The sequence below is a fragment of the Pelophylax lessonae genome (genome assembly GCF_965119305.1).
Source record: "Pelophylax lessonae genome assembly, chromosome: 3".
Classification (NCBI taxonomy): Eukaryota; Metazoa; Chordata; class Amphibia; order Anura; family Ranidae; genus Pelophylax; species Pelophylax lessonae.
This window is the reverse complement of record NC_138770.1, coordinates 654262325-654289220: the sequence shown is the minus strand read 5'-3', so window position 1 is coordinate 654289220 and position 26896 is coordinate 654262325. Positions and strand designations below refer to the sequence as shown.

The following is a 26896-nucleotide window of genomic DNA, read 5'->3' as shown; positions in this document are numbered from 1 at the left end:
AGCCTTGTGGGATTGGGGCAAGAGCGTGCTCTTACCCCCCGTGATCCCCTTTATCAGTGTATCCAAGGATTCGCCAAAAAGGCGGGAACCTTCATAGGGCAGATTGGCTAAGGTCTTGCGCAAAGATTGGTCCACCGACCAGCACTTCAACCAAACCAAGCGGCGAGACAACACCGCCACACCGTGTACACGTGCTGCCAACGGAACCATATCCAAGTCCGCATCACACAAATACATGACACCCTGATGGATTTGATCCACCATATCCAATGTCGCCTGAGGGGCAGAATCAGCCACCAAAACGCGTCTAAGCACCTGCGTCCAACTCGCGACAGCCTGGGCTGCCATAAGTGAAGCAAACAGAGGTTTCAGCATAGAACCCATAATAGAGTAGGTACTACGAGCAAGAGACTCCAGCCTCTTGTCCGTGGCATCCCAGAACACCGGGGTATCCTCAGCAGGAATCGCAGTGGATTTATTCAAAACCGCTATCGTGTGATCCACAGGAGGCGGTACACACCAATGCTTGTCAGTAGCGGGCGTGAAAGGATAACGCAATTTGAACCTACTTGGTACAGCAAAAGGCTTGCGTATATTACTCCATTGTTCCTTAACAGCACGCTGAAAATCATCAGTGCAGGGAAAAACCTGTGAAGTTTTGCGTCTTCTCTTCGTCCCATAAGCCGCCAAGGCAGCAGGGGGACATGGCTCATCCTGCAATCGCAGCGTTTGCTTGATAGAAGCAACCAATTCGTCCATGAGTGCAAGCTCTTCAGACGAGCCCGGGGAAGAATTATCAACCCCTTCAACCTCAGCCTCCACCTCGGACCCTACAAGATCCAGGGAGGAACGGGACCCCGACAAGGAGACCCCAGCCACAGCAGCCCCATCACCATCACCCTCTGAATCAGAGGAAATTGAAACTCTGGGACTTTTAGTGGATTGAGCAGCCACCAGCATTTGCACCTGAGCAGCAAGGTTAGCCACAACCGCAGCCAAATCTCCCCCTTGGGAGGAAACAGCAGTCCCCTGGCTTCCCACCAATGTGGCAGGGAATTTGCTTTCCTGAGAATCCATGCCCCAAAGTATGTGGAAAAATAAAGGGTTAACTGCCCCTTTAAAAAGCGCGGCGAGCGCAGCCCACCGCACACACACACACCACACAAGTTCGACCCCCACAGGGAGAAAGTACAACTCAGGCAAGGACACAGGGATAGGGAGGTAAAAACCTGGAGAGACCGCTGCTGCTTCTGCCTCGATCGGTGCGCTCCGGAGAAAGGAAGTGCTGACATGCAGGGCGCTCTATGAAAGCCTATGGAAGGCTACAAGAAAATGGCCGCCCACAGCTTAACCATGCGGCCGGAGCGATCGCCGCCAAAATGGCGGCATTTGGCGCCGAAACACCGCTCCTCCATGCAGTAATGCAAGGCAATGTAAAATAATGGCGGACCGCCTCAGCGGACGCCGCAAAGTGCACAAACATGATACAATCATGTCCCTCCGCACACAGTCTGGCACACAGTAAAATCACACAAACTGACACATGACAGTGCAGCATAACCCCCCCTCCTTTCAGCCCACAGAATGCAGCCAGCAGACAGGGAGACCAACAGTGTGACCAGAGGCAGGGTTACACAGTCCCAGACTGACACCCCCCACACAGACAGGTCCCCACACAGATACACTTACCTCATAAATGACGTGGGGAACCCGTACAGGCGAACAAGCCACTGCACACGTGACAGGGAGAGTCGCAGCCAGGACGCAGAAGAACTGGGGTTAAGAAACCGCACAGCGTCCAGTGAGGTAGCCACCTCACCATAGCATCCCTGCACCAAACAGGGATGGGTCGTTCAGAATGTCAGGAGTGGTACCCGACTGAACGCTCGAAGGCAGGCTGGGAAGCCACTGACTGCGACCAGGGGAATCAGCCCGAGACCCAGCCCGCACGAATCCTCTTCATCAGAAGAACTAACTAATGCTGACAAAAGTAACAGCTAAGTAAAGCAAGAGAAAAAACTCAAAGAAAATTAAAAGAGAAAAGAAAGGCTGAGACAAAATGCCCCAGCACAGAGACATCCAGCTACTCCTGACAAGCTAGACTTGAAACTGAAGTATGGATACAGGAAGTAGGAGGGTATTGACTGAGGGGACCACCCCCTGGGGGTGGGATATGTTAAAAGCTTTTATATTAACATATTCTGTTGCCTAGCTACTCCTTCGGAGCAAAGTCTAATACCCATTGTGACGAATATGAAGATGGCGGCGACTGTCGGAGGACGTAAGAGAAAAAGCAATTTGAACCAACTAGGTACCAGGAATGGACGTTTCAACATGCGCCACATTTCATTAACCGTGTAATGAAATTCAGCTGGGCAGGGAAAAACCTGCGCAGACTTGCGGGTCCTGTGCGTCCCAAACGAGGACACAACGCCCGGAGGACAGGGCTCATCCTCTAAATGTAAGGTTTCTTGAACAGAAACAATTAACTCATCCATGGTCGCCCGTTCTTCAGGTGACCCTGGGGAGGATGTGTCAACACCCTCCATGTCAGCCTCCCCTTCAGACCCCGGGGGGTCTAAAGATGAGCGGGACCCTGAAAAGGGCACGCTCGCAGCAGCCATATCCCCATCTGAATCAGAAGAGAGAGACAACCTGGGCCTCTTTCTCGCAGCCCGTTCAGACATTAGCATTTCCATATTTGCCACCAAAGTCGCAACTACAGCAGCCAGATCAGGTCGCAGCGGGGCCACAGGAGAACTGGGGCCCCCCACCAAAGCTGGAGGAAACTTGCTTTCCTGAGAATCCATGGCTCAAGTTACCCAAACAAACTACAGTGCAAAAAAGTGTACTGTCCCCTTAAAAAAGCGCTGCGGCGTGCGCAGCCCACCGCTACTGTCACAGCTATGAAAGACCCCCAAAGGAGAAAAGAAACTGAGCCAGAAGCAATATACAGAGGGAAATTGAGAGGAATAACCTGCAGAGCCCGCAGAGCGTTGCTGCCAGTGTCCTTGCTGCTGATGGAAAAAGGAAGTGCTGCTGGAGAGGGCTGGACTATAAGCCAGACCCCAGGAAAAAGGCTGCCCCATAGGGATGCATTGGAGGCTACGCCAAAATGGCCGCCGACATGCGGCCGGACCGATCGTTCCACCGCCCACAAAATGGCGGCGGATGGCGCCAAAATGACATGCATGATCGCCCCAGAGGAGCTATACATGTGTGTCCACAGTAAAGATGGCGGACCGCGCGAAAATGCAGCGCTGCGGTCGCCGTACAAATGTCTGAACCCCCAACATGCACCTAAGGTGACACAGGGATAGGGACCCCCAAGGCAACATACAGAAGTGCACAAGCGAACCCCGCAGGGATCGCACAGGGAGTCACACAGGCACAGACACGGGGAAACATACAGCAACACAGACTGTCGCCCCAAACAGAGGCCCCACACAGAAACGTACTTACCTGTACCAGATGGCGTGGGGAGCCTCCATGCACGGAAAACCTCTGTCCTCATCTGACAGGGAGTGCCGTGAGCCAGGGACATGATGCTGCAGCACCGCAGACTAGTCCTGTGAGGTAGCCACCTCACGGCTGCATCCCTGCAGCGAACAGGGATGGGTCGTTCATAATGCCAGGGCGAACCATAGCTGAACGCTCGATGGCGGGCTGGGGGTCCATCTGACCCTCTGTGCCCTGGAGAACCAGGGCGGTCAGTCCGAATCCCAGCACCGCATGATCCATCTTCATCCGAAGAGAAGACTAACACTAGAGCTGATAAAATAAACAGCTAATAAAGTAAGAGAGAAAACTGACATTTTCAAAGAAAATCAAATAAAAGATTAGGAAGGCTGAGACTGAAGCCCCAGCACAAGGTAGCCTGACGCTAGGCAGATTAAAACTGAGTTGGGAGTGGTGATGCAGGGGGGGTATTGACCGGATGGGACAGCCCCCATGGGTGTGTATATGCTAATGCCTTTTGTCTTTGGACTAAGTCTATATGCCTAGCTATTCCTACAGATAGGAAGACACCCAACAGTGATGACTTAGAGGAGGCGGCGACTATCGGAGGACGCAAGAGAAAAAAAATTTTTGATCACTTTTATTCCTATTACAAGGAATGTAAACATCTCTTGTAATAGAAATAAGCATGACGGGTCCTCTTTAATGTGAGATCTGGCGGTCAAAAAGACCTCACATCTCATATCTATACTTAAAAGCAAACCCCCCCCCCCCCCAAAAAAAAGTCATCCTTTTTCAGCATGAAAAAAAAAAAAAAAAAAAAATGGGCCCATTAAGGTTGTTGGGAGGAAGTGACGTCATATGTCATCTTGCCCTCACTCAACTTCTAGCCTGGGACATGGACGTACCGGATGGTTTTCCCCGCTATTGACAGCTCCGGTAATCCGGTAAGCGGGGAAAACAACCAGGAAGCAGCGGGTGGGGGGGGTCAACCTCTCCCTCCGCCCATAAAAGTGATCCCGCGGTGAATCTGCCACGAGAACCACTTTTATGTGAAAGAGGACTGCCTGCCCTGTAAGAAAATACCGGGGTTATGGCAGCTATCTTCTGCCATAACACCGGTATTTAACGTCAAAGTACCGGTGTAAAACTGCGGTGGGCGGTCCAGAAGTGGTTAAAGCATATAGATACTCCTGCTATGTATGTGTGATTCCAAAATATGTGCTGCTGTCCACTCAGTGCTAGATACACCTCGAAAAATACAATTATACAGCGCTTGCAAATGAAAATATTTAATCATAACAATGTGTTAAAAAAATAAATATAAAAAAAAAAAAACATACAAAGTCTTTCATATAAAGTGCTCGGTGCTCCAAACTCCATTAATAAGGTGCAGAAGGGCTTCATGTAAACATGCTGTGAAGGGTGTCACACTCTCCTCTCATATCCCCAATCACCAGAGAGATTGGACCCTCAGCTTTTCAGTCTGGGGGTCAACCAAGCTTGTATCTGGTGTTGTGGATATCAGGCCTCCGGGCGTCTAAATCGGGTCTCACCAATATTACTCTTGGGGTGGCTTTACTACCCTCCAGGCTTTTCTATTTGTAGATTGCAAGACAAGAGCACCAATAGAAAGCCGTATCTGTTCTCAGCCAAAACTCCCAGAGACTGTGAGAAGCGCTCTACACCACAGCCGCTAGAGGATCCCCGGGAGTACAGCGTCCGCAATACCCTGTATAGGCTGGAACAGAGCTATAGCTATAAATTTCCCTTGTTCAGTCTGAAGGATGAATGAGCGAAATCTGCATGTGTATGGCTAGCTTTAGCCCACGTTCACATTGGTCCAATGTCAAATCTGAGCCAATTGCCGGCAATGGCACCGTCCAAATCAGTGCGGCACCGCACTAATTCCCAAAAGTAGTTTCTGTATTACTTTTGGTGATTTGGGGGGGGGGGGGGGGGGGATTTCCATAGACATCTGTGCAGGAGCCTGCACAGAAGTCTATGAAATCACCCCCGTAGTCAAACAGAAATGCCTGCGAGTTTGATTTCAAAAGAGCCTCAGTGTAAACCTGGACTCACACTGGGTCAGAACTTGTGCAGCTGCTGTCTCCTGGAAATTTTCCAAGTTTGGCTGGAATGGGCAAAACCCAGTGCCTGAGGTGTAGAAGTGTCATGATGGTGCCTTGAAGCAGATCTTCATCCCCCAGATCATCTGAAGCTCTGTGCAGGGCAACTGCCTGTCACAATAAATTGGCACACTTTTTTTTTTTTTTTTTATTAACACCTTAGAATTGGTCTTGCCCACCAGCCGATATTCTCACCCAGGTGAGAATGATGTGTCCCTGCTGCCTCAGCCTCCTGGGGTTCCACATCACCTATCCCAGGAGGCTGTAGGAGCAGGGAATAGCAATGACCGGTGGGCAGAGCTGTGGTCATCATCAGGTGCCGGCTGCCTGAACTCGGAAGAGGCAGCCGGCTTCCAATGACTGAGGATGACCAAGTGGAGCTTTAAATAGAACTATAGACACAATTATTTTCCCCATCTATATCCCATTGTGGAGATTCCCCTTCACTTCCTATCCCATGGCCAAACAGGACGCGAGAGGAAATTCCTGCAAATTAACAGGGCCCCTGGGTACTCAAGTCACCAGAACTAGTGAGGAGCCTGCGGCACGACACGGAATTAGGGACGGGGGACGCGGCGGCCATCTTTTCGGTTAGAAACCACTCTACACGCCGGCGAATTGGGATAAGGCACATGACTCACTCTGTATCTTTTGGCGTAATGTGAGTTTGCCATTTATGTTAAATAAACTTGTTTGATCGTACTACACCATGAGGAGTGTTTGGTTGTCTTCCACATATCCTGAAGGTCTGTGAGAGGGACGCCAGGAATTCAGCTTGAGTGGGAAGCTGAAAGATTTTTTCTTGATGTCCATATTGGTTTGATCCCTGCTGTCTATGATCCCTGTAACAAGGATCATAGACTTCTGGTAAGAGGCCATTTAATCCCTCATGGTGGCGGCTTTCCTGTACATTGGTTTCGTTTGAAAGGAGATAGGTGGTTTCTACTTTTGAATTGAGCACCATCTCTTTGGGATTTCTTCCTTTGAAATGATCATGACTATAATGTTTCTTTTGGTGTGATGTGGACTTAATAGAGACTGTATAAGACATTAGTGCTACACTATTATTTTTTCACCAGAACTAGTGTCCCCATTGGAAGATTCCCCCTCTATTACTTTTCTGGGGACAACCCAAAATTTAGGATTTTCTTTTACTTTCACTTTCAATGATGATGGTAAATCGGACACACAGAGAGGGTGAACCTCCATAATGGGAATACACACAGCTATAAAAACTGACAGGTGTTTTAATCCCTATCCACTCCGTCCAAAACTAAAAAAAAAGGCATACTTTAAAAGTATTATAGATCCTCTTTAAACAGGCCCACCTTTGTATGAAGAGATTATGGGATGAGCAGATGTATTGTGGGGTAATACCAATGTATATCATAATAGATTATCACACACATCAGCATAAGGGAAATGCCTGGAGAGGAAATTCAAAAGCATCAAGTAGCCTATCCAATCCTGCAAATCATACTAAAGCAGTATGAATAAATAGGTGACACTACACTATGGCAATCTGTTGGTATGCAGATGCCATGCCTAGCTGGGTATGAAATTAGTGTCTTCCACTTCAGGCACACTACAGAACTGTGGAGCGGACTAGAAAATATTTGGCACGACAACAGAATGCCAATACTGGGCAAATCCCCACATCCAGAAAATCAAGGCACATGAAATATATTACATCAAATTTACTTTAACCACTCGCTTACTGGGCACTCTTTCACCCCCTTCCTGCCCAGGCCATTTTTTTTTTTATCTTTTAGTGCTATCACACTTTGAATGACAATTGCACGGTCATGGAACACTGAACTTATATGACATTTTTATCATTTATTTTGAGACAGATAGAGCTTTCTTTTGGCTGTATTTAATCACCACTGGGTTTTTTTTTTTTTTTGCTGCATGAAAAAAAAAAAAAAAAAAGAAATTTTTTTGAAAAATAACTTTTTTGTTTTGGTTATGTAATTTTTTTCTCCTTCACTGATGTGCACTGATCATCAGTGCCTTGATTATCTGTGTACATTTCCTGTGACACTGGCCGATTACTGGCTCTGCTTTCCTCACGCTGTCACAGTGTGTAAGGAAAGTACTGCTGATAAACCAGCAAGATGGTCTACATTGTGATCAGCTGTGATTGGACACAGCGGATCACATGGTAAAAGGACGCTGTGATTGGCCCTTGATCACAATCTGTGATTGGCCCTTTATCACAATCTGTGATTGGCGGTGTCCGAAGTACACAGGGGACACAAAGCATGCCGAATGTGTGCCCCGGGGGCACATGGGGGGGGGGGGGGGGGGGACATGGTTCCGGGAGGAACAGCAGAGCCATAATCAGATTGGAATCCTGCGAGCTACCCCCCTAATCTAGATTTTACAACTGCCACAAACACCTCACTCCTCAGAAAGTGCTCTGTGCTATAAATACAATAAATAGTGTTGCGCAAAAGTAAAAAACTGCCTAGTTGCTATTTTAACGATATTGGTGACCAATCCAGATTGCACTGTGTATGGTGTGCGGTCCAAAGATGTAAAATAAAATAAACCTGTGTGATATAAATTATTTCGTGAAAAGTCAATGTTTTGATGTGATTCCAATGCTGAATATGTAAATAAATGTGTAACCCGCTTCAATAATCATACAGTGTTACCAAATATAAAGTGCTGTGTGCTGATACCGTTGTGTTTAAAAAATCCTTGCAATCAATATTTGCTATGTTCTCTCATGCAAACTGAAACCAATATATATATAAAACAGGGCTCGACAATCCCCGGGCGCCAGGTCGCATTTGCGACTAGAATTAGCGACCTGGCGCCTGGGGGTGCCCTGCAGAAGGTGTCCTATCATTTTTGCCCGGACTTCCGCGCACGGAGTGCACGGACTTCCGGGTCGTCCGAAAATTGAGGCCCCGGCTTTTCGGCCTACTTGAGATGACTGGCTTCCAATGGGGAACTGGCGCCCTCTTGTGGAGGCCGGGAGTAATGACTGTTGTAATGACTGTTTCCACTGCCTTTTTGTTCTCAATTCATTACCATCTCCCTGTCCAGTTAATTACCTTTGACAGGGAGTGTGGTTATTATTATTTATTTAATTTATTTTTTAAATGTAAAAAAAAAAAATATATATATTTTTTTCTTTTTTTTTAATTATAAAAAAAAAAAAAAAAAAAATATTTTTCCAATTATTAAAAAAAAAAATATATAAATATATATCTATATATATCTATCTATATATATCTATCTATATATATATATATATATCTATATATATATATATATATATATATATATATATATATATATATATATATATATATATATATATATATATATATACACACTTTTTTTTTTCCCCCCTCATCGCCATGCCACAGCCGAAGGCCCCTTTCACACGGGCTGTCTGATCAGGTCCGCCTGTCAGTTTTTCAGGCAGACTTGATCGGACCCTTCATTCTCCTCTATGAAGCAGTAATCTGCCGCCATCTGATCCTGTCCACCAAAAGCAGACGGATGGTGGTTCTATTTTCTATCCATCCCGTGGATCGGATCAGATGGCATCGGATGGAAAGAGACAGACAGTCTGTTTTCATCCAATTGTGCTATAGAGGAGAGTGGGGTTCTAGTCGTATTTATCTGTAAATTTAGTATCCGTTTTATTAAATAAAGCTTGGTTGTTAGTTTAAAAAAAAAAAAAAACTGGCTCCTAACTTTTTTAGCTGGCTCCTAGATTTCAGGCAAATTTGTCAAGCCCTGTATAAAAGATTCTATATATATATAGTCCATAAAGTGCTTATAAGTGTTATAATCTGTGAGTCCTTAATATAAAGAAAAAGTGCCAGGTGCTTGTGGAATAATCAGCTGCAGGTGCTCAATCCACCAAGTCTGTGGACATGTGGGTGTGTTCCCAACCGGTATGCTTGACCGATATATCACCAAACTCCATGCACCCCCTCGTGATTGGGCGCTCACCTTAAGACCGATATAGATATGCCTCTAATAGTATACAATATTAACTCCTCTGGGGCACTTCTCCTCCCTTCCACTGAGATACCGAAAGATCGCTGGCAGTATCCTCCTACATGTAACTCCAACACTCCATAGGGGACGATACCATGTGAAAGAGATAGCTCCAGATAGTGCTTATATCGTTTTATACTTTTTATTAAATGCCAAGTGAAAAGTTGTACACTCACATTTCCAGGTGCATGTATGCACGTATGAATCGCTTTAACCGTTCCCGGATGCCATTCTGATAAATCCCGGATGCCTTTCGGGTTATCCCCCTAAGGAAGACACGAGGTCCCTGCGTCGTCACGCATAGGGGAGGGGCTAGGACGGACGGAGCATTGCACCCAGCGTAGGTGAGGCTGGCGGGCAGACCAAGGAGGACGGTCGCAAGCCGAGGCGGCTCCCTATTTTTTCCGAAAGGCATCCGGGAACGGTTAAAGCGATTCATACGTGCATACATGCACCTGGAAATGTGAGTGTACAACTTTTCACTTGTCATTTAATAAAAAGTATAAAACGATATAAGCACTATCTGGAGCTATCTCTTTCACATGGTATCGTCCCCTATGGAGTGTTGGAGTTACATGTAGGAGGATACTACCAGCGATCTTTCGGTATCTCAGTGGAAGGGAGGAGAAGTGCCCCAGAGGAGTTAATATTGTATACGATTAGAGGCATATCTATATTGGTCTTAAGGTGAGCGCCCAATCACGAGGGGGTGCATGGAGTTTGGTGATATATCGGTCAAGCATACCGTTTGGGAACACACCCACATGTCCACAGACTTGGTGGATTGAGCACCTGCAGCTGATTATTCCACAAGCACCTGGCACTTTCTTTATATTAAGGACTCACAGATTATAACACTTATAAGCACTTTATGGACTATTTATATATATTAGAATATTTTATATATAATGGTTTCAGTTTGCATGAGAGAACATAGCAAATATTGATTGCAAGGATTTTTTAAACACAAAGGTATCAGCACACAGCACTTTATATTTGCTAACACTGTATGATTATTGAAGCGGGTTACACATTTATTTACATATTCAGCATTGGAATCCCATCAAAATATTGACTTTTCACGAAATAATTTATATCACACAGGTTTATTTTATTTTACATCTTTGGACAGCACACCATACACAGTGCAATCTGGATTGGTCACCAACAGACTTGTATAAAGTACTCGAAATTTCTACTTGAGTAAAAGTACAAGTGCTCGATCAAAAAGTGACTTGAGTAGAAGTGGAAGTGCTCGCAGAAAAAGTTACTTAAGTAGAAGTACTAAAGTATTCAACATTTTTTTTACTTAAGTATTGCAAGTAGTTTTTTCAAAAAAATTGCTACTTAAGTACTAAAAGTAAAAAGTACCAGTAGTTTTGAAAAAAAAATTCTACTCAAGTACTGAAAGTAGAAGTACAAGTACTGTGTTATGTAGTTATTAAAGAAAGAAGTCAAAAGTTTGAACATCATATTTTTTATTATTTCAAATGATTTATTTAAATGATTAACCTGTGTTTGTTAGTAGTTTCTTGATGCACTTTAAGCGCTGTAGCACCATTTATTTGTTTGTTTCATATTTTCTTTTTATTGGAAAGATTTGGTATAGCAGCTTTTATTATACACAGCCTTTATTTTCGTATGCGCTGATTTACAAATGACATTATACACATTTTTTTAGCTTTATGCAACCTGCCATCTACTGTTCTGGCAGTGGTCATTTTTTTAAAAGTAACAAGTAACTATGCAGCACAAAAAAAAAATACTTGAGTAGAAGTATCGAAATCATCGAAAAAATGTAGTGAAGTAAAAGTAGAAGTAGGAGAAAAAAATTCTACTCTAGGAAAGTACAGATACCGCATTTCGGTACTTAAGTACAGTACTTAAGTAGTTCTACTTCGTTACTATACATCTCTGGTCACCAATATCGTTGAAATAGCAACTAGGCAGATTTTTACTTTTGCGCAACACTATTTATTGTATTTATAACAGAGCCATGCTGTAGCCATCTTTCAGCTATAGTGCGGTAAGGAAGTAGATAATATATCATTATGATCAGTGAAAGCATACAGATTGGCCATGGCTGCCCCTTCCTATCTATTCTAACTTATTCCTAGAGCAATTCAAAGAATAAAACGCTTATAAGGGATGCATTTGGTCTTCTGCTTTGCTTTAATTATAATAAAACCCAAGAAAATCATCCTAACAATACAAGAGATGCCGCTATGCTTTGTAAAATGTATCATCGCTTTATATCTAGATATTTGCTTTACTCACTTTATTGCTCTCAGCTTTCCCTCCTTCATGCCGCCGGTCCCCTGCAGGACATAGTAAACAAACATTATTAGCCAATAAACATTCTCAATGGAATATTTAGAATTATAAACAAAAGTAATGGTGGTTGGGAGTGGTAGCAACCATTTAATGGGAAACCATAGGTTAAAGTGGTTGTAAACCTCAGACATGAAATATGAACAAAGTATATCCCTCTCTATAGTGTGTACTTGTCTCAATTCAGAGCACTCAGTGTCATTTCTGTCTGCTGCCTCCTTCCTCTGCTACCAGCATGAATCACTTCTGACAAGTTTTCCTGACACCGAGAGGAAAAATGGTGACCGGGGAGGGACCTCCAGCTGATTGACAGCCCCAGCTCTGTTCCTGTGTGTTGTGTGGAGGGGGTGTGTCCATTCCCTCCAATCAGCTCTCCTTACTGAGCTCTGCAGTGTGTAATTTCAGCTCTCTGCCCCCTTTTTTTCAGAACTCCCAGACAAGCTTTATAATTTAGCACTTTGAATGGATGTAGAGAGGAGAAGACTATAAACAGGTACAACTTATGTAGCAGCATTTATTTCATCTATGTGTATCACCTGAGACCAGACACGTCATTGGGTATATGGAATGGTTTACAACCACTTTAAATTAGCTTGTGTGGAAACATAAATGCATCAAAAACAGCACCATTTATGCATTATATATGGGGTGGGGTTGCACCGCAACCGGATTTTTATTGGCGGGTATCAATACTTCCAGTCACGTACTCGCTGATACCGAGTACCGATAACTTTGCAGTGCAATTTGAGCCCATACAAAATGAATGGACTCAAATGGCACTGCAAAGAATCCCATGAGATTTTAATAGGACTGAGGTGCGATTCCTGTCCAAACCACATGTGGTTTCCCGCACCGCTCCACTGTGTGAACCCTGGCTTGTCAGTGATTTCACATAAAAGCAGTGCGAGAAACCACATGCATCTCGAACAGGAATCGCACCGCAGTCCTGTTTAAATTGCATGTGATTCTTTGTGGTGTGATTAGAGCCCATTCATTTTGTATGGGCTCAAATCGCACAGCAAATGTTGCCGGTATCGACGCATTTTCAGGAGCACTCGTGAAAAATACTCGGCATCGGTGCAACCCTAAAACAGGGTTAAGGAATGAAAGTTGAGGGGAGATAAAGAATGCTGTAAACCCTCAAAAATAATATCAGAGTCCAATGTTATTAATGGGAAATTGAATCACAAACTCCCAGCTGTGCTACTTCTGTAGGGGGGGGGGGGGGGAGGCAAAAGAGAGCACAAGTCCTCGTCATTTATTGGCAGCAGATTGGGACACTTTGGGGTTGATTTACTAAAACTGGAGAGTGCAAAATCTGGCACAGCTGTGCATGGTAGCCAATCAGTTTCTAACGTCTGCTTGTTCAATTAAAGAGGAGCTCCAGTTTCCCCCCCAATAAAATGAAAAGTCAGCAGCTACAAATACTGTAGCTGCTGATTTTTAATATAAGGACACTTCCCTGTCCAGGGATCCAGCGATGTCGGCACCTGAGCCAATTCTTCAATCGGCTTCAGGCGCCGGCATCTTCACTAAGGGAAACTGGCAGGGAAGCTCGAGGGCTTCACGCCAGTTCCCTACTACGCATACCTGAGTCACGTTGCGCATTCTGAATGGTCACGCCATCTTCTGGAACCTGTGTGTGTCCCAGAAGACAGCGAGGGGGGTTGGGGGAGGAGGAGCCAGACATACTTGAAAATTGCAGTGATCTTACCCTCTAACTGGAAGTGGGAGCGGGCACCTGTCAAGACCAGGTACCCCTTCCCCCCCTAAAATTGCCAATGGTGGCAGTTGGGGGGGGGGGGTGGTTTGCAAACAAGTGGAGCTTCCCCTTTTGGGTGCAGTTCTGCTTTAAGCTTTGACAATAAAACCTGGAAGCCGATTGGTTTATATTCACAGCTGCACCAGATTTTGTACCCTACCAGATTTAGTAAGTGGCTTGGTCACGTCATAGCGTTACGCAGAAGTGGAGGTGGACACCATCTTGCTTGATCGGGATTTGTTTATGGAGACATGCGAATGATTATTTTCTTGTGCGAGTAGCACTTTCTTACAAAAAAATAAAATCGTTTTAGTGTTTTACATATTCAGTGCTTTTTATTATTCTGTACAATGTTATTGGGAGCTGGAGATATCTTCCTGGATTTATACCCCAATACATCATCCCTGAGGTTGTGTTTTCTGGTTTAAGTACTGCTAGAGGGAGCAAATCCCCAAAAGCCCTGTTGACTCGCCTGCATTTAGGGGGTCCAGGAACTCTGGTAAGAGGATATATTAGGGTGTTGGCGATTGGCCTCTTTGATGAGGTGAAGGAGATGACATTCATCTTCACTCTTTTGGCTGTTGGAACCATACATCCTTCACCATTTCTTTCTAGACTGCTTTTTCCCCATTAGATTTATACAGAATTATTATATATTGACTTGATAGAATTTTATTTATCGCAACACTTTGGGTTTACAAATCCCACAATCTTCTTTGGGAAATAAAAAGCTAAAGGGGGATTCAGCCCACTGGTACCCACCTAAACCTGAAAAGTTTTGAAGTTGGCTTTCAGAGGTCAAAGTATTTTAAATGCCAAACCTGCTTCATGTGAGCTCTTCTTCACCATGTTTCCAAGGTAATACTCCTGAATACTTGTCTGTTTTTAAGAGAAAAAAAAAAAAATTTACAGCGTAGGTTTCTTTGAAAGTTCTCCAAGCTGAATAGATTTATATGCACACACCTGTCCAGCTTCTTTCTCCTCATGGTATTGCCGTATGTGCTTCCCATGGCACACCTCATACGTCCAGTATGACTCGATCTACAATGCAAAAAGGCTGGATATTGGTAAAGGAACCACAAGGCCATAAAATTTACTAGCTTTATATATATTTAAATACATATACCCAAATGAGGGTTTTTCAGGGGGGGGAAATTGGATATAGTGAGGGATGGTGTGGGGGGGGGGGGGGGGGGGAATGGGGGATGTGTGTTGCATACAGGTTTTATTTTTTGCATAATATATGCACAATAAATTTCGAGAGATCCAGATATAGATTGGTAGATAGATACATACCGGTATACAAATATATCTATCTATATCTCTAGATATAAGTATCTTGTCTAGATATATCAATATCTCTCTAGATAGATATAGCTATCGCCATCTTTTTTCTCTTTTTATATACACTATTTTATTTTTTTGACTACAGCCTCTAGGTCTTTATACTCTGCAGGGTTTCCATGACCATACATTTTTAGATTTTTTTTTTTCTGTAGATTTATATCACAAACTGCCTACTTGTTCCAAGTCAGTGACTGACAAAGGACTAGAGTCACTACACAAGCATGACTACTAAGAAAAAAAAAAAAATCTAAAAGAGCGTCAGCAATGGAAGCCTATGACCCAGGTATCTTGTAGGAAAATGCAGTAAAAACACATGTGTCAAACACAAGGCCCGAGGGCTGAATCCGGCCCTCCAGGCCATTTGATGTGGCCCTCGCACCTCTCCTCTCACCTCCCATCCGTCTCAGTAGTTGACAGGACTCTTCCCACAGTTTCTACACCTCTCTGTGCAGCCGCAGCCCCACCTGGTCTCCACCTCCCCGGTCTCAGCATTTAGCAGACTCAGGCCATCCTTGGGTCCTCCTCTAGACCCTGCACTTTCTGCTTCCCAGCTTCACCCCAGGTTCTTCCCGGCAGCAGCACAGGGTAAGAGGGGGGGCACTGTGATGTAAGGGAGAGTAGGGGACTCTTGACTACTAATGGTGGGGAGGGCTTGCTCTGGGCATGCAGTTTTACAGATACAACCGGCCCTTGGAGGGCAACCATAATGCTGATACAGCCCGCGCTGAAATGGAGTTTGAAACCCCTGCAGTAGAAGAAAGGTTCAAGAACACATACCCGATATGAACAGCTGGTCTGTCTGAAGAGAGGTTCTAGCAGTTCGGCTGGTGATGGACCTTTATAATCCCGTTCTTCCTCCTTTAAAAAAAAAAAAAAAATTATATTATATTATAATATATATATATATATATATATATATATATATATATATATATATATATATATATATATATATATACAGTCATGTACACAATTTTCATATTTTTAAATGAATACATTTAAAGAAGTAGACCAAGAAAGAGTTACACTTCATCCAATTCATGACAGACGTGGATGTTCAGGAAATAAACATCTTATTTGAATATTACTTCCAGAAGAGCCGAGTGAAATCTGAGACCTTATCTGAAATCTGTAGACACACACACAATGTTAGCATGTCTGTAGAAATGCTACACATACAGTGGATATAAAAAGTCTGGCACCCCAAACGCTGTGCGATGTTGCCGCGATTTCCGCCTGCCGAATTGCGGTAACATTGCGCAAACAGAATCGCATGACGCACAAAAGAAGCTCTTCTACCTTTTTTGGGCGTCATGCGTCCCGCGATTTTGTTTGCGCGATGTTACCGCAATTCGGCAGGCGGAAATCGCGGCAACATCGCACAGCATTTGGGGTGCCATTGCAAATCACGGGCATTGCACAGGCGTCCAGCGATTTGCAATGATTCCAGATCGCGGGCAGAATCATGGTGATTCTGCCCGTGATCCGCTACGCCCACATGTGAACGTAGCCTAAAGATATAAGCAATGAAGTGGTGTCATGACATCACTTCTGGGTACTCGGCGCCAGATTCAAAAAAAATGACAGCATTCAAAACAGCCAAACTTGGTGTTTTGAATGCTTTTAAGTGCAGAGGAGGGGTTTGGGGTCTATTAGACCCCCAGATCCCTCCACAAGAATACCTGTCAAGTGATTAAAATATATATATTTTTTAAATGTATGAAAATATCGGCCGATACCGATATGCAATGGCCAAAATATCGGTATCGGCAACGAAAAACCGATATCGGTCGATCACTAGTTTATATATAATACATGAATTTTGTATATTTATAGTTATTCAGAATTGTTTTTAATATTGGATCCATATGCACTTTCATTATTGCACTTTGTCACTTTATGATTTCGTTTTCTCACACAGATTTAAATGCATTTTAAGACTCCATTCACACTAGCGCGACTTGTCAGGCGACCAAGTCGCCTGACAAGTCGCTGTCGGTCGCTCGCCATTGAATAGTACAGGACCCGTTCCAATAGGAGCGACGCAAGTCGCTCCGACTTTGAAAAAGGGTCCTGTACTACTTTGGGGCGACCTGGAGGCGACTTGTATTGACTTCAATTATATGAAGTCCGTGCAAGTCGCGCCGAAGTCGCGGTGCACTTCACAGGTCGCCCCACAAAATCGTGTTGCGCCAGTCTGAAAGGGCTGTAAGGGTGCACTTTGTCACTTTAAATGTAGTAGCGCCACAATATTTGTTTGTTGTATTTATTGTGAATTGTCTTTCGTTTTTGCTGGCTGCTAATCATCACATACTGTTAGCGCCGTATAATTTTCCTTTTATGCACATATAATCATAGGAAGAGGATTATTAAAACGGGCTAATGACAGGGTATCTTTAAAGCCCAGACAATAGAGTAGTTACCTGATTCTCACTGGCAGAAGGTGGAAGCAGACACTTGTATTTCTCTTTATCAGCAGTTGTCATAATGATGTAATTGTCCTCCTTGTAAGGAATTCCCGTGGTTGGCTGTAAGAAAAATATATTTGTCACAATACATTTCAATCTCAGCACAGTGTGGCCATGTTTGCTGTTCTAGAACAGTCAGCAAAGATCTATGGTTTTTTTTTTTTTATTTTGTATTTGTATAGTGATGATCACTGTATAAGCAATAGCTATAGTTGTCATGAACAGCTTGCTTTTGATTGTGATTGGCTAAGTTAATCACATGACATACAGGTAGCCACGTACCATGTGATTGCTTTGGGCCAATCACAGATCACAACATGAATGGAAAACCATTAATGACAGGTTGCCTACATTATGATCGTTATGATCACTCACAGCGATCATATACCGGTTACTGGGTCTGGGGAACAGAGATCCTCACACAGTGGTGACACAGCAGTCACAGGAGGGGCGCACAGGACGCTCCTAAACCTCAGCAGGCTCAATTATATAGCGCAGAAAGTGGTTAAACAACAAAGAAAAATGATATAAAATGTATTTGGGTACAGTATTGGATGATGGAGCAATTGTCAAACTAACCATTGAAAAAATTACCTGATAATAAAGGGGTATTACAGGCTGAAAATTAAGTTGTGTAAACGTATGTTAACCCGAACGATGAATTATTTCCTATCTGCTCCCTTTTGGTCTGGTAAATATAATATTGAAAGTTTTGTTTATATAATATATATATATATATATATATATATATATATATATATATATATATATATATATATATATATATATATATATATTAAACACACACACACACAGAGCGGGTAAAATAAGTATTGAACACGTCACAATTTTTCTAGGTAAATATATTTCTAAAAGATGCTATTACCATGAAATTTTCACCACGTCGGTAACAACCCATGCAATCCATACATACAAAGAAACCAGAAAAAAAGAAAATTCAGAAATAAAAAAAGTTATGTGTAATAAAATAGAATTACACAGGGAAAAAAGTATTGCACACATGAAGAAAGGGAGGTGCATAAAAGGCATGGAAAGCCAAGAAACCAGCTAAAATGTATCAGTAATTAGAATGCAACCCTGCCCCTTGTCAGTGCAAATTAATATCAGATGGTTCAGTCTCAATGATGGCCTATAAAAATTGTGTCTCATTACCAAGGCATCGCACAAGAAACATCTCATGATGGGTAAATGCAAAGAACTCTCGCAAGACCTTATTGAAAAACATACTGATGGCATTGGTTACAGAAGGATTTCTGAATGTTCCAGTGAACACTGTTGGGGCCATAATCCGGAAGTGGAAAGAACATCATTTCACCATAAACCAGCCATGACCAGGTTCTCCTCGCAAGATTTCTGAGGAGTGAAAAGAATTATCAGAAGAGTTGTCCAAGATCCAAGAACTACTTGTTGAGGGTAGTGCTGCAACGATGCGTCGACGTGCCACGCGTGACGTCACACGCCCCCTGCTCGCATTGCCAGCCGGGCCGCTGCATTGATTGGGGCCGCAGCAGGCTGCACTGCCCCACCCCTGGCTGCGCTCCAGTCCAGAGTGTCCGTCTCTTCTACGTCAGCCGATGTGAGCGGCATGACGTCCCGGGGCGGCTGCGCCTGCGCGGCGGTGCATCAACTGAGCTGACTCTCTGTGGCTGCAGACTGCCCTCAATGCCAACGATAACCTCCCACTGTCCCACACAGACGAGACGTCACGCGCCACTCCAGCAGCATCATGTGATCGCAGGTGAGCCTGAGGGGTCTGCACTGGGAGGGGGGCTTACTAATGGCGTTTTTTCACTGCATGGATTTCACTGCACGGTTCGGCACGCTTTTGTGCTTTTCCACTGCTGGTACCGCATGGTATAGGGTCGGAACGGTTCGGCACGGTACGGTATAGGTTTGCTTTTCCACTGCATGGAACCGAACGGTACGGCTCTGAAAAAACAGTACCTACTCGATTGTGGTTCCAACAGGTACCAAACTGGTACCATATCCCACAATCCTTTGCATGCAGTCACTACTAGCCACTGATTGGTCAGAGAATCCCACCCACCCCGTTGTTATCCCACCTACTTAACTTTAGTACTACTTTAGTGGAAAAGCAAACCTATACCGTACCGTACCAAACCGTTCCGACACTATACCTTGCGGTACCAGCAGTGGAAAAGCAAACCGGGCCAAGCAGGGCCGAGTAGAGCCGAGCCGGTACTTGCAGTGGAAAAGTGCCATAAGTGGTCTGTACTAGGTGGGAGGGCTTACTGAGGGGTCTGTACTGGGTGGGAGGGCTTACTGAGGGGTCTGTACTGGGAGGGGGCTTACTGAGGGGTCTGTACTGGGAGGGGGCTTACTGATGGGTCTGTACTGGGAGGGGGCTTACTGATGGGTCTGTACTGGGAGGGGGCTTACTGATGGGTCTGTACTGGGAGGGGGCTTACTGAGGGGTCTGTACTAGGTGGGAGGGCTTACTGATGGGTCTGTACTGGGAGGGGGCTTACTGATGGGTCTGTACTGGGAGGGGGCTTACTGATGGGTCTGTACTGGGAGGGGGCTTACTGATGGGTCTGTACTGGGAGGGGGCTTACTGAGGGGTCTGTACTAGGTGGGAGGGCTTACTGAGGGGTCTGTACTAGGTGGGAGGGCTTACTGAGGGGTCTGTACTAGGTGGGAGGGCTTTCTGAGGGGTCTGTACTAGGTGGGAGGGCTTACTGAGGGGTCTGTACTGGGAGGAGGGGTCTGTACTTTTTGTTATTCAAAGGATTAATTAGCTAATCAAAAAAAGAACACTCAATTAAGCAAAAAAAATCAAATAAAAATAATCGTTAGATTAGTCGACAGACAAAATAATCGTTAGTTGCAGCCCTAGTGGAGAGCTTCGGAAAGACCTGGAATTAGCAGGTACAATTGTTTCAAAGAAAATAAGTAATGCACTCAACCGCCATGGGCTGTACGCACACTCACCACGCAAGGCTCCATTGCTGAAGAAAAAGCATGTTGAAGTTTGATTAAAGTTTGCTGCACATTTGCACAAGTCTGTGAAATTCTGGGAGAATATAGTCTGGTCAGATGAGACCAAAATTTAACTCTTTGGATGCCGTAATACACACCATGTATGGGCTCATATGGCACATCACCCCAAAACCCCCCCTAACAGTGAGGTTTGGAGGTGGGAACATCATGGTGTGGGGCTGTTTTTCAGTATACGGTACTGGCAAACTTCATATCATTGAAGGAAGGTTGAATAGAAAAATGTACCAAGATATTCTTGATAAAAATCTGCTGCCATCTACCAGGATGATGAAGATGAAACGAGGGGGGACATTTCAGCAAGACAATGATCCCAAACATAAAGCCAAGGAAACTCTTATTTGGTTTCAAAGAAAGAAAGTAAAGCTGCTAGAATGGCCCAGCCAATCCCCTGACTTGAATCCAATAGAAAATCTATGGAAAGAACTAAAGATCTGAGTTGATAGAAGCGGCCTACAGAACCTTCAAGATTTGAAAACTGTATGTGTGGAAGAATGGGCCAAAATCACACCTGAGCAATGCATGCGACTAGTTTCTCCATACAGGAGGTGTCTGGAAGCCATCATTACCAACAAAGGATTTTGTACCAAGTATGAAATACATTTCAGTTAGCGTGCTCAATACTTTTTCCCTGTGTCATTCCATTTTATTACACATAACTTCATTTCTGAACATAATTGTTTTTGTTTCTTTGAATGTATGGATAGCATGGGTTGTTACCGACATGTGGTGAAAATGTCATGTTAACCACTTGCCGACCGCCGCACGACTATCTACGTCGGCGGTCAGCCCCTCACAGGCAAACTAACGTAGGGCTACGTTGCTTGCTTGTGAGGGTCTAGGGAGCGAGCGCGCGCCCCCGGAGGCGTGGTCACGGACCCCCCCGCGCGTGTGACCAGCGGACCCGATGTCCGCCGGCCACTCGGCGATCGGCGGGGGAGAGGGAGAATGTCAGGCAGCTTGTGTGAACAAGCTGCCTGTCATTCTCCTCGCTGCAAAGACACTGATCACATGGATCTACTATGTAGATCCGTTGATCAGTGTCCTTACAGCTGAAGCCACAGCCAATCACAGTATAAAGCACGCCCCTAGGGACACACACAGCCCCTCCCTCCCAAATAAAGTTAACCCCTTCACTACCAGTGTATTTTTACAGTAACAGTGCATATGTATAGCACTGATTACTGTAGAAATGTCACTGGTAACCCCAAAAGTGTCACAAATGTCAGTCAAGGGTCCGATCTGTCCGCCGCAATGTCGCAGTACCGCAAAAAAAAAAAAAAAAAAAAAAAAAAAAAAAAAATCGCAGATCGCCGCCATTACGCGTTAAAAAAAAAAAAAAAACAACAAAAATGACAAAAGTCTTTCCCTTTGTTAGTAAACGCGATAACTTTTGCGCAAACCAATCAAAATACGCTTTTTGCAATTTTTTTTACCAAACATAGGTAGCATAAAACAAATTGGCTGAAAATGTTAAAAAATTTTGATTTTTACATTTTTTTGGGGGGAATTTCATATAAAAAAAATGTGAAAAATATTGTTATTTTTGCAAAATTGACGCTCTTTTTTTGTTTATAGCGCGTGATCAAAAAATCGCACAGGTGATCAAATACCACCAAAAGAAAGCTCTGTTTGTGGGAAAAAAAAGGACGCCAAATTCGTTTAGGTACAGCGTCGCACGACCGCGCAATTGTCCATTAAACTCACCCAGTGCCGAATCGCAAAATACCCCCTGGTCGGAATGGGGGTAAAATCTTCCGGGGCTTAAGTGGTTAATAGCACCCTTAGTGCCGGTTCACACTAGCACGACTTGGTCAGCCTGACAAGTCGCGGACTGTCGCAGTCCATTGTGTGGTACCGAGACGGTTCTAATAGGAGCGACACAAGTCGCTCCGACTTAGAAAAAGGGTCCTGTACTACTTTGGGGCGACTTGCATAGACATTAATGAAGTCTGTGCAAGTCGCGCCGAAGTCGAGGTGCACGCGACTTCACAGGTCGCCCCAGAAGTCATGCCGCTTCAGTGTGAACCGGCACTTAGAAATATATTTACCAAATGTAGGACCATAGTGGCACAATAACCACGATCGTTCATCATATTGTCTGTACAACATTTTGTTTTTTCCCTTTCTGAATATTCAAATAAAGACATTGTGTTCAATACTCATTTTACCCGCTGTATACAGTGCATCCGGAGAGTATTCACAGTGCTTCACATTTATGTTACAGCTTTATTCCAAAATAGATTCAATTCATTATTTTCCTCAAAATTCTACAAACAATACCCTATAATAGCAATGGGAAAGAAGTTTTTGAAATCTTTGCAAATTTATCAAAAATAAAACGGAAAAAAAATTTCCATGTACATAAGTATTCACAGCCTTTGCCATGACACTCAAAATTGAGCTCAGGTCCATCCTGTTTCCACTGATCCTCCTTGAGATGTTTCTACAACTTGGAGTCTACCGGTGGTAAATTAAGTTGATTGGGTAAGGTCCCACAGGAAAGGATCCTTTCACACGGGCTTTCCTCCGGTGGGGATCGATCCGCCGATAACTGCCAAGCAGGCGGATGACAGGTCTGTCTCCACTTACTTTGCAGAGACGGAGCTGTCAGATCCCTGCTCTCCTCTATGGGAGATCGGATGAAAACAGACCGCCTGTCCATTTTCATCCGATCCTCCAGATGGATGGAAAATAGGGGTTCCATCCACTTGGATTTCATGGACAGGATTAGATTGGATAGCATAGGACATGTCACCGCTGACATCTGCTGCTCCATAGGGGTGCATAGAGTGTTCGAAAAATTACAGGCGGACCGGATCGGAAAGCCCGTGTGAAAAGGGCCTAACAGTGCAGGAGTGGCTATGAGACAACTCTGTGAATGTCCTTGAGTGGCCCAGCCAGAGCCCAGATTTGAACCTGATTGAGCATCTCTGGAGAGATCTGAAAATGGCTGCTCACCTACGCCCCCCATCCAACCTGATGGAGTTTGAGAGGTCCTGCAAAGAAGAATGGGAGAAACTGCTCAAAAATAGGTGTGTCAAGCTTGTAGCATCATACCCAAAAAGACCTGAGGCTGTAATTGGTGCCAAAAGTGCTTCAACAAAGTATTGAGCAAAAGCTGTGAATATTTATGTACATGGGGTTTTTTTCATACATTTGCAAAGATTTCAAACAAACTTTTTTTTTTTTTTTTCTATAAACAGCGAGTTTATTGAAAAATAGTGCAGTACAAAGAAAATAGCATGGTAAAAAAAAAAAATCCGAACAAGTACAACAATACAGATATTTCACATGGAATAAAGAGTGGCAAAGGCAGCAGCCAAAAAAGCAGGTAGACAAGGTACAACCGATTAAAGCTAGGCAGTACAGTTTGGTAATGGTGCATGAAAATAAATAAAGACAAAAACGATGAAATGGGGGCATTATCCAGAACAAGCTTATACATTCGTGTCCGGGCAACTCACCCACCTGTCCCAAATTGTATCAAACTTGGCGGGGCACCCTCTGTGTTTATAGAGCAATACAGTTAAACCTTGGATTGCGAGCATAATTCGTTCCGGAAGCATGCTTGTAATCCAAAGCACTCTTATATCAAAGCGAATTTCCCCATAAGAAATAATGGAAACTCAGATGATTCGTTCCACAACCATTTATTCATAAATCCTTCAATTTATAGTCCATATAAAAAGATTATAGCATTGCGATAGTTTATATAACCATAAAATGTCCATCCACAAATAGCCGCTTCCACAACGGGATTAGAAGCAAAATCCAGCAGGAGCTACAGAGTATCAAAGAGAAGAGAGGCGCCTCTAAGTGTAGCAATATGGTTCCATTTAATGAAGGTGCAATATTTAGCAACTCACAAGGTTGATGAATAAAACAGGCACATCTAAGTATGCAGGCATCTGGGGTAAAGCTGTCCACATAGACCATCTTCTGCACCGCCGGCTGCCAGTCTGTAATCCTGACCGGGAAGACCACCCTGCAGTAAAGCGATCTGAAAGCGAGGGGCAGCATGGAAAGGATGATGTAGATGACGGTGCGGAGGATGATCCTATGTGGACAGCTTTACCCCTGATGCCTGCATACTTAGATGTGCCTGTTCCAATCATCAACTATGTGAGTTGCTAAATGTTGTACCTTCATTAAATGTAACCATATTGCTACACTTAGAGGCGCCTCTCTTCTCTTTTATACTCAGCTGTGACTTGAGGCTACTTGTATATCAAGACATCGTTTGTATATCAAGTCAAAATGTATTTGAAAATTTTGCTTGTCTTGCAAAGCGCTCTCAAACCAAGGTTTTACTGTATATGAAAAGGGAATATTGGTATTCACCTCACGTATAAACAAACTTCTTTCACGTTGTCATTATGGGGGATTGTTTGTAGAATTTTGAGAAAAATAATGAATTCCATTTTATAATGGAATAAGGCTGTAACATAACATAATGTGGAAAAAGTGAAGCTTCCTTATTCTGATGCTCGGTTTGAACTTCAGGAAGTCATCTTCATCACACCTAGATTTCTAAATGCATTGAGTTGCTGTCATGATGTGATTGGCTGATTAGCAACGTGTGTTACCAAGCAATTGAACACTAATAACGTGACCTGTGAGTGTGCATATATATATATATATAAAATACACACACATACACATATATACACACACATATACATACATATACACACACATATACATACATATACACACACACACACACATATATATATATATATATATATATATATATATATATATATATATATATATATATATATATATATATATATATATATACACATATACACACACACATATATATATATATATATATATATATATATATATATATATATATATATATATATATATATATATACACACACACACTCACACATTATATATATAATTGCTAAAATAAGCACACACAGTAGTTTAGATCAGGGCTCGACAAAACCCAGGCACCAGGTCGCCATGGCGCCTAGAAATTGTGTCCCGGAGCCTGGCCTTTTGTCAGCCCATTCACTGTTGACAAATCCTATCCCTCCACACCCAGGATATGTAGTTCTGGGTGCCAGGCAGGCAGTATTTTTTAACATTTAGCCCTGCTGCGGACAAGCAGGAGGGTTTACTTGTCAGATAGAAGCCTTCAGATGGCTGGAATGTACCCCGGGTTTTGCTTGCTCACCTGTAGGCCCGGCTAGAGGGGAGGGAGGAGATTGGACACAGGTCCGCTCTCCTCCCCTTTTTGTTGCTGACCCCGGAAGCATGACATCACCTCCGGGTCCCTGGTTACAGTTTCCCACCCACCATGGGTGGGAATGAATGTAATGTGGTGCGCTGTGCATTGCGTTTAGCGGAGTACAGAAGAGACATGGGGGGGATCAGTGACAGGTGGCTATAAGGCGTTCTCTGATTGGACAAGGAGAGGTGGGATAACTGAATGACATGGCTGCAACAGTTCCTTTTTTTTTTACATTTTTGTTGTGCGCTCTATGACATCACTCGGCTCACCGTTCAGCATACTGGTCCATGTACAGCCTCCTAAGATTGGCGCAGACTTTGGCGGACAAGTCTACGCTCGTCGCTGCTTTATAAATAGGACCTGAGTGTTCCTAAGAGGCATTTCTGGGGGGGGGGGGGGGGCACAGAACCTGCAGAACCGGAAGTGCCCGTGCAGAGATTAATGCTGCACCCCCCAATTCCGGTGTCACATTATACCCCAGATCTAGAGTCACGTGACCGTACCACACACCCCCCCTCTTTCCCCAGCAGCAGACTGACCAGCGAGAAGTCCGGTCCCGGCCAGTTGAGTCGGAATGGGACGTCATCGCTGAGAGCCGGCAGAGTCCTCCCTCCATGACACAACCGGAGCAGCCCGCACAGGGTGACCAGAAGCGGGGCAGCGGCAGCACTCCCAGCCCGCTCTCTCCTGCTCATCCTCTTCTTCTCCCGGACTGGCTGCACACCAATGCTGCTCCTCCCGGCCAATCACATCGCTGAGCGGCGCGCGGACACCGCTGGACACGCCACGTCTCTTCCGGGAGGAAGCAAACCACAGGCTTCAGAGAGCGACAGCTCAGCACTTCCGGGTGCAGGACGTCTTTTTTTTTTTTCTTCCTCTCAATAAACTTTATTATAACAAACATTGTTCTAATACTGTTCAACTGTAGAGTTGTCCATGTTATATACATACAGTATTGTCATTTCCTGATAAGCCACTTCTTCTTGTAAATATTTAGCTGTGGATGAACAATGAATCATTCTGGATAGTTCAGGGAGTTCCACTTGTTTTCCTTGGAAGTTTTGATTCCAGAAATGGCCTC

At 44.1% G+C, this 26896-nt stretch overlaps 1 protein-coding gene across 1 annotated transcript in view; it reads right to left on the bottom strand.

The window, feature by feature from the left end:
- ERLEC1 (endoplasmic reticulum lectin 1) overlaps positions 1–26620 on the bottom strand; it is a 57954-nt gene extending 31334 nt beyond the window's left edge. Inside the window, exons 1-6 of the mRNA XM_082249456.1 lie at positions 26355–26620; positions 17478–17582; positions 15832–15912; positions 14671–14748; positions 14529–14586; positions 11892–11932 (exon numbers count right to left, since the gene is read on the bottom strand). Of these exons, the coding sequence (XP_082105582.1) occupies positions 11892–11932; positions 14529–14586; positions 14671–14748; positions 15832–15912; positions 17478–17582; positions 26355–26510 (519 nt within the window). The 5' untranslated portion in view covers positions 26511–26620. The remainder of the gene's footprint in view (positions 1–11891; positions 11933–14528; positions 14587–14670; positions 14749–15831; positions 15913–17477; positions 17583–26354) is intronic.
- Between the last annotated feature and the right edge of the window lie 276 nt (positions 26621–26896).